Source organism: Cyprinus carpio, chromosome B6 (assembly GCF_018340385.1).
Source record: "Cyprinus carpio isolate SPL01 chromosome B6, ASM1834038v1, whole genome shotgun sequence".
Lineage (NCBI taxonomy): Eukaryota > Metazoa > Chordata > Actinopteri > Cypriniformes > Cyprinidae > Cyprinus > Cyprinus carpio.
The window spans coordinates 16,240,433-16,254,170 of record NC_056602.1 but is presented as its reverse complement, the minus strand read 5'-3'; the positions used below and the strand labels follow the sequence as shown (position 1 = coordinate 16,254,170).

Here is a 13,738-nt window from a genome sequence, read left to right as displayed (position 1 = left end):
CACCTTGTAGCATACATCGTCCTCTTCTGGACACAGTTTGAACAGGGTGCTACACCCATGAGTTGGACATTCCATTCTTTTTAATACTCAAAACCATGACCTTTTGCCCTCTTATGTAACCCTTTAAATGTAGGTTAGTCAGAGAGAGACAGATGATGTTGTGAAGTAGTCAATCAGCTTTCTGCTTTGTCAGCATAAAATCATTTGAGGAAGCTTTTATCCTATTCAAGAACTCCAAGTTTTGATCGTCTGACATATCCGGACAACTGCATACTTAAAAAAGCCTACACTTTAGGTACACATTATCATGAACTTCTGGTGAACATCAGGGTTGGATGTGTTGATTCCAGATTGTACTCCCTCTGAAACAGTTTAAACAGTTTGTCTTCCTGTGTGACCTCACGGAAACCTCATATCCTTTTACTTCCCCACAGGAAAACAGAAACCAAATGATCATCTATTGTACCCTGAATTAAAGGACTACTCTAGATTTAGTAAAAGTTAAACTCAATTTACAGATTGTTTACCAAAAAAGGGTATAGCACCTTAATTATTTTACAGTCCTCTTCCATGAAGACATACTATGTATTTATTATAGTGATTACAATAACTTGGTAATAACTAGGTACTAATGCTGAACCGTCCTGTAAACCTAAGTTTAACCATGTAGTTGCCTTATACTACAGTACTTTCACTGTAAGTACACGGTAAGTGTAAAGATAAAGTGTAACCCTTTCAGAAGGTATTAATATGTACCATTTTTGTATTAATATACACCCTTGTGAACAGGGTTTATCAGTACATTTTTGCACCCACACACTGTCTGCAGACTCCCTAATGTCTGTGATGTTCTGAACGCAAGAGCAAACACAGACACATATATTCAAGCAAACTTAAACTGCTACATACAGTACATTTATCTCTGTCCTTGAATGACACAATAGTCCATGCCATACTCTTCCACTTTCTCTGCCCAGAGAGAATACATGCATGTCTTCTAAATAGGTTCTCTGATTACAGAGAGAGAAATCTAAGCAGATGCTCTCTCTCTTTCTCTCTCTCCCAGGTGACCCCTGATGGAAAACTATGTCTGCTCAGCCAGACTTACTCAGCCTTGATCCCACAGGAAAGAAATGTGACAAAATGAGATCTCTTGTAGAAATGAGAAATAACTGAGACTTTTGCTTCTGGGTAATCTCACATGTGTCTCCTAGTTTTTCTTGTGTATTTTTTATAAGGACAAAGTTAATAGTTAGTGGATGGTTCACCAAAAAAAAGAAAATATTTGTTTTCATTTACATTCCAAACCAAGACTTTCTTTCTTTTTTTCTGCTGAAAACAACAGAAGATGTTTCGAAATAGCATTCAACCCCATTGACTTTCACTGTATAGAAAAACACACTTTTGAGAAGAAAGAAAATCATATAAGTTTGGAATGACATGAGGATGGGAATTGTCTATCCCTTTAAATGAAATTGAACTCCATTCAGTCTCCTGAAAGCTATGAAAGAGCAACTTCTAAGCAATAACATTTTCCTCTGTATAGTGGCACAGATTTGAGATTTCCCTTTCTCTGTTTTCCTTCACTCCCCTTCTTCTTCTACATTGTCCTTTATCCAGGCTTTCAGGCATGTTTCTTTATCTCTACCTCGTCCCATGTTTAAATCCATTCATTCATCCCTGTCAGTACTCAGTCTTTAAGCTGTGTTCAGTGCAGCTCTTCTCTGGAATCTTACGTCTGTATTTGGCTATAGCTGAAGCTGTGTTGAAGCTGGGGGAGGAAATATAAAGGACCGAGCCTGATCCCAGCGAACCAGTTCATTCCAGTGAAAGGAAGTGTTAGTCACATACTCGGTATTTATTGCAAGCTACTTGATTTCACAAACAAAGAAAAAGTGCTATGGCTTCAGCTATTTTAAAGGCAAAGTGTATAATTTCTACACTACTAACATTGCAAAAAAAGGTATTACAAAAACAATGAGTCTTTTTAAACAGTTCTCTTAAAGCTGGGGTATTAGCATTAAATAAAAGTTATACACTTGACCTTTAAGATTGCTACATTGCTATTACCCACAGTGCATCAGTAGGGTATGATGAACTTTGCTTGAGCTGTCCAGCAACTGTAAAAGAACATAAGTGTTTCCCCGACATACAGTAAGCGTACACGTATTACAAAATATTAATAACATGAGATCATGATTAAAAAAAAATTGTTGTGGTCATAGCTTGTTTAAGAAAATAATTATCACATTATTACTGCTATTATTATCATCATCATAATCAATATAATTAAATAAATAAATAAATAAAACTTGTGTTTCTTTTTAATTATTTTGTGTTTTTTTATTTTATATATTTTATATGTTTTATTTTAACCATCAAAATCCAGAATCGCTTTCCACAGACACCCATAATTAGATGTGAGGAAGACAGACAAACATTTTCCCAGCGCAATTATTGCCAATTATTGTTCATTTGGAGCCAGAGTGACAAAGCAGCCTCTGTTTTTAAGAGAACATGGAGTATTTTCCGTTACACCGCATGCTGTTAACTGGCCTTGGGCATTTTTTATTCCATAGTATAAGACATAATTTGCTGTAAATATATGTCTGTAAATTAGGAAAGGCTGGTGTAAATATTTATAAATCTCAGATACATAAGTAAATACATAAATATACTGAATCCCTGAATCTATTCAAATAGGGGCGTGTGTGACATTGTGTGTTTATATTATACATCTTAATGTAATGTCTTTCTTTTTCTACCTTCCATCTTTGAGATGATACTCAGCAGTCAGTCATTTATAATGCACTTCTGTTCTTTTTCTTCGGACTTCTCTCTGCTCTGTATCTGCACTGTTTATATCAGTGCAGCGGTACTATAAATCCACAGCAAACATGGTTTATACTTCACAGCCCTGTATATTACTAGATTGACCTTTCAAGGTTCATAACATCAGAATTTTACCCTATTTTTCAAATAAAGCATAATAAAAAAATGCAGAGCATGCATATTTAATAAAGGTGCACAGGAGGCTGGTGGTGATAGATTAGTCTTGTCTCATTTTCCAGTGCCAAGGTAATATTTCATACGCAGATCGCATAATATATGTTGTTTCGTGGGTATTCTAGAAATCGAAATAGATAGGTAGATAGATAGATAATGTTATTTTCATGATTTTATTTTTAATTACTGTTACATGATTCACGTGAAATGTACTTGTGTGTGTGTGTGTGTGTGTGTGTGTGTGTGTGTGTGTGTGCGTTTCAGTCATGACTTTATCAGTTCAGCAGCTCAGAAGTGTGCAGGGGACTAAATGTGTCTCCTCAATGGAAGGAATGTGTCAGTGATAAGGACTGTGGACAAACGAGCCTTCACAGAGGAGTAGGTGATGAGTCTTTGTGGTTGCCTGGCAACCCACCACAGAGGAGCTGGCTATTCAGTTCTCTGTCAGACGGTGCTCCAGCATGAGGAATAAAACACATCTCACGATCAGTGTCAAGGGAAGTTAGAGCTTCTCTCACCTGTAAGGTTATTACACGAATGAAAAAGATTCAAATTTTGGTAGTGTCTATTTACATCAAATGCAAATACCCAAACGTGTTGGAAACCAGGCTGTTTTTTTGCTAACCGTCCACTACTGCTAAGATTTACTCGGAGTACAAATAACATGTTACTTTTATTTACATTGTAACTTATCTGTGTAGCATCTATAACATTAGTGTAAACTAGATGCTGTATGTTGCTGCTTACACATAGTTCAAACAGTATTTTAAATGTACTCTTTAATTTACCATTTGTTACGGAATAAATTACACCATTATTTATTTAGAAATAGGTTTATTTAGATAGGAACTGTACAAGAAGGTGAAAAACGTACATAGCGAGTATGTAGTCCGTAGAAAGGCTTTTCTTGCAAAAATAAATAAATAATAATAATCATTTGATTACCTATATAGGGTTTCTTCCAACCATGCCAAAATATAATTAGAAAATTAAAACAATTAATTAAAAATGGTTAAACATGCGTACAGCTGTGATTTATTTTAAACCAGCGCTTAACCATCATTATAAAACACTTTATATCATGTTCTTTTTTTATTTATTTCAGTTAGTAACATGTTCCGAGTAGGGAGCCCTTTACAGAAAAGGATTAAATATTTTAGGATTAAAACATAATTAAAGTATATCTTATAAGTATATTCTAAATTTCAAACAAACCAGCATTTAAAATAATTGTTCTAAATTTAAATGTCAACAGCTGCACGGAATGCTGGTAAACAGCGCCCCCTGCTGTTACTGTGACTGCCCTACATGTGAAGTGCTAGTCGGCGCTTCCGCCATTTCAAACGCAACATCCGGTTGTGCAGCAGCCATTTTGTCTGTTCAGGCAAGTCCACCCCACACGGTCAAGAACTGACGTTCCCCCTTGGAAAATATTTCAGAAAAATCACACACGACACTTTTCCGTGTCATATATGGAAGTGGGAACGGGCTGAAAAAATACCTTGTTGAATTCTACGCTCGATAATAGCTTTGACTGGCAGATGCGTCTCGTTTCCGTTGAGTGAGCTTCATTAATCGGGGTCATGTCGAACGAAGAGAGTTACTTAGCCATCCAGCGCTACTTGACTGATGAGCGCGAGCCTTACGCACCGGGCACGCACGGAAACACCAAGAGAAAGATCCGGAAAGCAGCTGCTTGTTACATAGTGCGCAACGGGATTCTTTATTATCAGAGGCGGCAGAAAGGCCTGGATGAATTCACGGAGCTGGAAGTGGTGCTGCAGGCCGAGAGACGGAAGGAACTCATCACGGAGGCGCACATCACGTCCGGAGGGGAACACCTCAACCAGCAGCAAACATGGGAAATCATCTCCCAGAAATACTGGTGGAGAGGTACACTAATCACTCATGTAAAGACAGCAGAGCTTTCCAGCTGTGCGACCGCTGGAAGCGCTTGAACGTTTCGTGTCAGTAACGTTTTATGTCAAGCAGGTGACAAGTAAGGACGCTACAACTGGATAGTCTCTCCATTGAATGCTATATGTCTGTATATTCCTATAGTATATGCATCTACGATACTCGCTCTCTATGTATATATAAATAAATATATAGTAAGACGTGAACACAGGCAATATTTCATTTGCATTTAAAGCAGCTTCCAACCTTCTTAGAATAGATTCATACAACTTTTGTATAGTCTCCATATGAATGTTGTTTATAATATCATCTGCCAATTGCTTGTTGGAGGAGGAAATCGAATTCTCTCCAAAACTGTCCAAAGTGGTCTAATAATATTCAAGTCAGGAGATTTGTTTGGCCAGGCCAGTTTGCTCCAGTGTCCTGGTTTTATGATTGTGACACTGTTTTTTTTTTTTTTTTGCAATTTGTCATTGGTGTCTGTGATTTAAGGTTTTAGCAGTTGTAGCTATTTCATGGGTGTTCTCTGTGATCGGTTTTTGAAGAAACAGGGTCTTCAAGGTTTGCTGTCACTTTAGCTGCAGTAGTGCTGTGTTGTGTCGTTTTTGGAAGTCTACTAGTACTATACACACTGCTGAACACAACTTATACTGCACTGATATAACTGAAAGATTCAATAATTGTGTTATGTGTTTATGTGTGTGTGACAGACTACGCAAGCAGTACACGAAGCGGATCATCATACTCTGAATAGTGTGAATGTGAATGAACTTAACATGGTAGTTTCTGAGATCGAACAGGCAGTGTTATGTTTGTTTTGGAGATGACCTCTGTTATTATAAGAAGCCTAAACCGAATCGTCTTATGACAGGAGTGCTGAAGCAGGTGAAGGACTGCATCAGAGAGTGCAGTTTCTGCCAGAGCAAGCAGGAGAAGGGCAGAGGCTACGCTGAAGATGCCACCAAACAAGCGGCTGTCCGACAAGCGAGACGCAAGACCTCAGTGTGTGCCAGTGAGGAAGAGGACGATGAGGCAAATGATGATTTGGATTCGGAGCAATCCAGTGCAGTCGATAAACACGAATTGGTGTTTGTAAGTATAGTATACTATTTGTGTCACTGAATTAAAATTAGTTTGTTGACATTATTCCAGGTACAATAGCGTCTCGATATTGAAAGATGAGGATGTTGAAATCACTTTCAACAACAAGTATTATGTTTTGTATCTTTAATGTATCTATGCATATGATCATGATATTATATCTCTCCTTTATGTGTTCTTACAGGTGGACAGTAAGGGAATTGTCAAGCAGTTCTTACCAAAGCATGGGCAGACGATGCTGGACAAGTTGAACCAGCAGCGAATGAATAATGAGTTCTGTGATATCACCCTGCTTATTGAGGGTGAGGAGCATCGTGCGCATAAAGCTGTCCTGGCCTCCTGCAGTGATTATTTCTACGAGCTCTTTGTGGAAAAGGGTGCTATGTCCAGTCATGAAGCTGTCGTTGACCTCTCCGGTGAGAAGAATGCACCATGCTGTTGATTGAAATGATAAAACAAACTAAAAGACAGATCGGTTTAAGGATTTATGTTTAATAATATGAAGTACTTAAAGGTATAGTTATAAAAGCATCTGAAAGCAGACACACAGTAGTGCCCATGTTTTTATTGGTTTTTTTTTTAATTTGTTTGTATAATTTATTATTTTAAGCAAGTATGCATTTATGTCATTTAAATAGGTGTATTAAGTATTTAATTCCACAACCTTGCAAATAATAGCAAATCCAGCTGATAAATCCTTGGATGACTTCCTACTTCCTTTTCATTCATGTATTAAAACAATTTATTTATTAGTGGAAAATAATAGGATCACAAAATGAAGTTGCTATCTGAAGTAAAAATCTGTTTATTTAACAGAGTTGCACTGGCCATCAATAAAAAACTACATTAGTCAACTACAAATGTGTAAAATGTTTCCTAAATAGATATGCTCCCTAGCTAGTAAGTAATTAGTATGGGAACATTCAGTGAGGTGTTATTTGAGAATATTATATGTATTTGAATTGCCATAATTTTTTTTGTGTGTTGTTTTACCCGCCAGGCTTCAGCAAGGCCAGTTTTCTGCCATTACTGGATTTTGCCTACACCTCCAATCTGACCTTCAACTTTTGCGTGATGGCAGAGGTCGCCACACTGGCACGGCACTTACTGATGGCAGAAGTGCTTCAGATCTGTGAGTCTGTGCATAAGAAAGTGGAAGAGCAGAAGCTGATGGTCTACCAGAGAGGAGACATTCACACTGTGGTATCCAGCCAACCTGCGCCCCCTCAGCCAATCACACCCACCGCTTCCGAAACATATGTAGTGACTATGCAGAGTGAAGGCACACCTGAAGAAGGACAGTCCCTGGCTGTGATCACGAGTGAAATTGGGACGGCTGAATCGCTGGCGTTGCTTGCCGGTGCGACTGTAGATGGTGAAACAATGACTGTAGTCACTCATAGCGGACAGGCTGGCTCAGCTGAGTCCCTTGCCATGGTGGCCCACAGCGGCCAGGCAGAGGAGGGCGAGACCATGACTCTGGTCACTCACTCTGGCCAGGCTGGTTCGGGTGAGTCCCTGGCTGTAGTTCAGGCCTGTTGGTCTGTAGAGGAGCCACAGGTTGGTGACGCACCTGTCGCAGAGAGCATGCAGACCGGAGCCTTTCTCATTAGTGTGGATCCTGGCAAAACAGATGCTTCTGAGATTGTGCATTTAGCTGCTGCAGCGCCACCTGCTGTGCAGGATGAGCCCCAGGCGGCTGAACCAATGCACCAACCCGAGCCTGCAGCGCCACAGCCAGCCCCTGCACCAGTGAAAAGGAGGCCAGGAAGACCACCTAAAGTGAAGCAACAGGAACCACCGCCGCCTCTTCTTTTAGAGGAGGAGTCCATGGAGATGGAGGGTGTCGAGGATGCATCAGCTTCAGATGCAGATAAAAAGGAAGAGGAATGTGTAGATCCCAACAAGAGATACCTGAGGAAACGATCCGTGAAAGAAGGAGGGTATGTTCGTCTTCATATGGGACTTGAGACTGAGGAGGAAGAGAAAAGCAGTTTACCTCCGACAAAGGTATGCAACTCTCATTCACTCGACTTATGATTCATTTGTAAATGTGTTGATGGCCCTGTCCCAAATGGTGCCCTTTTGGACTTGGCATATTTGTGAGGTCCACAGGACCGCAAGGTGGCCCATCTGTCATTTTATAGCTTAAAAGGGTGCTCAGGAGTGCAGCCTTTATTCACCCTTTTGCAGAGCCTCTACTGGTGTCCTGATATCATTATGAGGATGAATGAAATTCTTGAGACAAAGACCTTAAGTAATTAATAAGTTAACCATAATAATTAATATAAATAATAATAAATAATGACATAATCAAATCTAATACTTAAATTATTTTAAGTCATTTGATCTGCCAACATGCAGAACTTGTGAGGGGGCAAAAACTCTCCAAAAATGTAGTATTATGTTCAGATAATTCAATTTAGATCTGAAGTAAAATCAAATTATTTCTTATTTCTTAGAAAAATGTATTTTAACAAAACTGCTTCACCTCTTATTAATATTTGAAAAACCATTGTATGCCAAGTCGTGCAGAAACAGAAACTTGTGAGGAAAAAAAAACCCTGACATTAATTATATTTATGATCAGACACTTTACGAAAGTTCTAAAAAAAAGGGGGTGGGGGGGGGACACTTTTTACCTTGAAAAATTAATTTTACAATATTTTTAGATTTTTACACTCTTTTGTATTTGAAGTAAGATGTTATTCTATATTTTGAAATGTTGTTACATATTTTCACTTCTTGAAAGGGGTATAAATATTTTGCAAATCCACAAAATGAAAACATTAAAATATAGGAGTGCAGACAAAAACTTGGCACATGCATTTTAATTTTTTTTTTTTTTTTAAATCATCATCATTGATACTATTATTTGTCATTAACCCCAATATTATGATGTTGCTCAATGAGCCAAGGATTAAGATGCACTCTAAGGCAGTCAGCCAGATTGTCTTATTACAATCACACTGTGTCCCCAGACACCTCAGAGGTTTGCCAGAAGAGGCCGACCGGTTCAGTCTGCCAAGAAGAATCTTGATGAGTTTTCAGAGACAAACCAGGAGGCTGCTTCTGATGCCGTAGCTGCTTTAGCAGAGGAACTGGAGCCTGTTACAGACCAGCCAGAGACTGTGGAGGGAGGCGCACTACAGGAAGACCCAGGAGGAGCTGCGGAGGGAGAGCACTCGTGTAACGAGTGCGGCTTGGTGTTCCACAGGCGCTACGCCCTCATCATGCACACTCTGAAGCACGAGAAGACTCGCAGCTTCAAGTGCAGTGTATGTACCCTTGGGCTGAATAAAAAGTACGAATTCTAGCCGGATCTTTATGCATTTTGGTTATTTTTCTGACCTTTCTTTTGTCCTCACAGATTTGCAATAAGGAGTTCCAGTACGCTGCTTCGCTCCGTGCGCATTTGGCCCGTCACAAGCATCAGAAGACCCAGAGAGCCAGCATGACACGAGCCATGGCCGCAGAAGATTCTCAGGGGTCAGAAGATCAGACAAAGTACCGCACCAAACGGGAGTTTGTGTGTGACATCTGTGGCAAGACTCTGCCCAAGCTGTACTCCCTGCGCATTCATATGCTGAACCACACAGGGGTGAGGCCACACGCCTGCAAGGTGTGCGGGAAGAGCTTTGCCACCAAGCACAGTCTGAAGATGCACCGGTCGCTGCACGACTCCCTCAAGAGATTTCAGTGCACTGTCTGTGAGAAATCTTTCGTCACCAAGAGAAGCCTGGAGGAGCATACAAGCATTCACACAGGTACACACACACACAAGAGATTTCAGTGACACACACACACACACACACACACACACACACACACACACACACACATACATACTCCTTTTACTTTTGTCAGATAAATGGGTAAATATGCAAGTATCTAATGGAGTTACACAATATTACTGTTTTTACTGTATTATTGATTGGTTAAATCCAGTGATGGGGAGCATAAGATACTTTTTTTTTTTTTTTCAGAAAATCTTTCCAACCCCAATTTTTTTGAAAAGCATTGTCCTTTAGGCAAAGCAAGGTTATTTATATAACACATTTCTTACACCATGGTAATTCAAAGTGCTCTACATTGTAATAAACTTAAAAATGAAAAGAAAATGTAAAATACAGATTAAAAGCAATACAAAAAAAATATGAATAGGTTAAAAGACTTGCCAAAAAGCTGGATAAATTCTGTAAATAAAAAATGAAGTGTAGAAAAAGTGTGCTGTTTTAAAATACAGAATGTGCAAGTAAAGAGACTTTAATTCCGGTTCCTGACGCATAGTAGATAAATACTGTCTTACTGTATTTGGAATTAATCCTAAATATTTTTATTTGCAAAAATGTACTAGTCCCAGATTCCAGCATGGACACTTTTAGTTGCTGTTACAAGTTTTTGGAAGTATGAACCAAATGTATTCATTTATACCTACACCCTAATTTAAGAGTATTTAGTAAAAGGTTCCAATTAAGTCACATTATTGTCTGAGCAAAAATATACACCCTTAGTTTTAATATAGTTACTACACCATTTGTAACATTAAGATAAATGCTAAATGAGGAGTTCATAATAGCAGTTTGTTTAACAGGTGAATCAAAGTACTTGTGCACAACCTGTGGAGCATCTTTTCACCGTGCGTCCGGACTGAGCAAACACCTCAAGAAGCATCAACCCAGACCTGAGGTCCGCTCATTCCACTGCTCTCAGTGAGTGCCTTATCCCTCGACACATGCACACAGCAGTTTTCTTCAAATAACCCATATTTTTCCAATAGAATGGTTTAGTTCCTTAATTTGCTCTTTTTGTTCCTTCATTATAGCTGTGATAAGAGTTTCTTTGAAGCAAAAGACCTGCAGCAGCACATGAATAAGCACTTAGGCCTAAAGCCCTTCCAGTGCCAGGTCTGCGGCAAATGCTACAGCTGGAAGAAGGACTGGTACTCACATGTCAAATCACACACTGTTGCAGAGCCCTTCAGGTGAGAATAAAATTGTTCATTTCTTATAGGGGTGTTTTGAAAGGTAATTTAAAAAAAAAAAGAAAATGAAATTTATTCTTACTATTACATTTTATTTTATTATTAGTCTAAAGATTTAGTTTGTTGACCGAAAGAAAAACATGACCTTTGAGCTGAAAAGAGCCTGTCATGGAAATTATATTCTGTATTGTATAATACCTGAACGCTAGAGAGACTTGAGCACTTGTTAGAGGTAGACTTCAAACTGAATTGTGTGTTTTGTCCTTTTGGCAGGTGTAATGTGTGTGGGAAGGAGTTCTTCGAGAAGGCCCTGTTTAGACGACATGTCAAGAAAGCCACTCATGGAAAGAAGGGCCGAGTGAAGCAGAACTTGGAGAGAGAGTGTGAACACTGTGGGAGGAAGTTCACACAGCTCAGAGAGTACCGCCGCCACATGAATAATCACCAGGGTGAGTGGAGACTCATACATAAACGCGTTATGTAGAATGATAATAAATAGTTTATATGCAGATTTAAGGACGGTTTCATCCAAAACAATAAAAAAAAAATTTTTTTGGCAACACTGACTCAATCTGTTCTAACTCAGTCGTTTCTGAGATAAACCCTCCCTCTCTGTAAAAAGAGAGGGGCCCCCATTTCTAACATTATCACAGTTTATTCGCTATTAGTTAGTTTAGAAAAGGTAATAAAATATGACAAGAACTCAGAGTTAAACTGTGTCAGAACAAATTCATCTTGATAATATCAGATAACTTTGATAGAAAGGTATGTAATGAATTATATATGCAAACACACACAGTATGCTTGTTATCCAACATAACCCTCTCCCGTCCAAAAAAAAAAATTTTTATAAATAGATTTTCTTAGTTCTCCATAAAAATACCTTTTAGTTTCGCCACTATTTATAGTACTAAATTCTAAACAAACTATTTTTTAAATATACATTGTTTGAAGCAAATAAAAAGATTCCTAATCTGCACATCTGCAATGCAGCAGTAGGTGGCACTGCATGTCTCTGTACAGACCCAGAGAACAGGAAATAATCAACATGAGTCATTATTGGGATTCAATCATCATCCTGTCAGACATCCTACACACCTTCATGCTTGTTTGTCGCAATTTTACAGTCGGCTGACATTTTGGTTTGGGTGTCAACCACTTGATATGCTTATAAATAGCAGAGTATAACAGATGTCATGCTGCTCTTTTTTATTTTTTTTTATATTTTTTTTAGGAGTGAAGCCCTTTGAGTGTCTGACCTGTGGCGTTGCATGGGCTGATGCTCGCTCGCTTAAGCGCCACGTTCGCACTCACACGGGCGAGCGCCCTTATGTGTGCCCGCTGTGCCAGGAGGCCCACATAGATGCCAGAACGCTGCGGAAGCACATAACAAAGTTCCACGGAGATCAGTTGCCCGGCAAGATCATGCTGGAGAAGGACACTCTGCAGTTCCATAACCAAGGCACGCAGGTGGAGCACGCCGTCAGCATCCTCAGTTCGGAACTGCCCCCTGAACTCCAACCTCCACAGCCTCCCACCACAGAGGAGATAGAGACCGTGCTCATCACAGAAGAAACCGTGGAGGCCGTGCAGGCTGTGAGCGAGGGAGCCCTGGCCACGTTGTCTGATCAGAGTATTATGCAGGTGGTGAACTACGTCTTGTCACAGCAGGCTGTAGTTAAAGTGGAAGAGGCACCAGAAATCATCCAAACCATGGAAGTGGAGGTGGCCCATGTGGCAGAGGTGGAATGAGACCACCTCAACTGAACCTGACCTGGCAGTAAAAATGATATGACTATGGGCAGGTTTATTCTTTTTTGTTGTTGTTGTCATATGCACCCTGTGTGATAATGTAAAAAATTGCTCATTTATTTTTGTTGTAAAATGTAAATTAAAATAAGCTCAAAGGACTCTGAGTTTGCTGATATCAGAGTGAGTGAGTGAGTGAGTGTGTGTGTGAGTGAGTGTGTGTGTGTGTGTGTGTGTGTGTGTGTGTGTGTGTGTGTGTGTGTGTGTGTGTGTGTGTGTGTGTGTGCGTGAATCAGTGCATGATGTGGATGTGTGAATATGCTTGATTTGCATTATAGTGAACTTTTGTGTACATAAACGTAATAATTAGCATTGTAATACAGTCACAATCAAGCATATGACAAATGAATTACAATATAAACATTTGGCTTTTTTGTAACTAGGTTACATTTTCTCATTATTAAGGCAGTTTTTTCCTTTTGATTATTTGTAAAGCTTAGCTGAGATATAAGATCTAACAGTCTTAACAAAAGGGCCATAGGCTTTTGTCTGTTGTATAATGCAGTGCCTCTCAGTCTCAGCTGAGTACTATGTATAGCAGCAGAAATGACAACCAAATAAAAAACTCCCTGTCTGCAGGGATGCACCCTGTGCTGTATTTCTTTTCTGTTTTCCCATTTTATGTGTCTTGAAGTGTGAAAATGTGTAAAGTCTCTATGCACCACAACCAGCATCCTAAGATTTGTGAGAGCTGATAGTAAAAATGTACTAACGTTTTATAAGAGTGTTAGCTGTTGATGGGCATTTTGTTGAATAAGATTAAATCTATTGGGTTCTGTCTGGCAGGAATTTTTCTAAATATATTTTGGTTGCCATTTTTCTAAACATACAGATTTGCAATAGATGTATATAACATTATAGACACAAAAATCAGCATCCTGCAAAAATGTTTTAGCCACCTATGATTTTAGCTGTGCACTG

At 39.2% G+C, this 13,738-nt stretch overlaps 1 protein-coding gene across 1 annotated transcript; it reads left to right on the top strand.

Annotated features, from left to right (window-relative positions):
* Positions 1 to 4,337: 4,337 nt before the first annotated feature.
* On the top strand, positions 4,338 to 13,415 carry LOC109090276 (zinc finger and BTB domain-containing protein 11-like). Its single transcript, XM_042725882.1, has 10 exons — positions 4,338 to 4,899; positions 5,795 to 6,015; positions 6,209 to 6,440; positions 7,025 to 8,034; positions 9,006 to 9,302; positions 9,395 to 9,791; positions 10,619 to 10,736; positions 10,850 to 11,008; positions 11,282 to 11,457; positions 12,243 to 13,415. Exons 1-10 carry the CDS (start codon positions 4,590 to 4,592, stop codon positions 12,758 to 12,760), a joined length of 3,438 nt encoding a protein of 1,145 aa, XP_042581816.1. The 5' UTR covers positions 4,338 to 4,589; the 3' UTR covers positions 12,761 to 13,415.
* Positions 13,416 to 13,738: the final 323 nt, after the last annotated feature.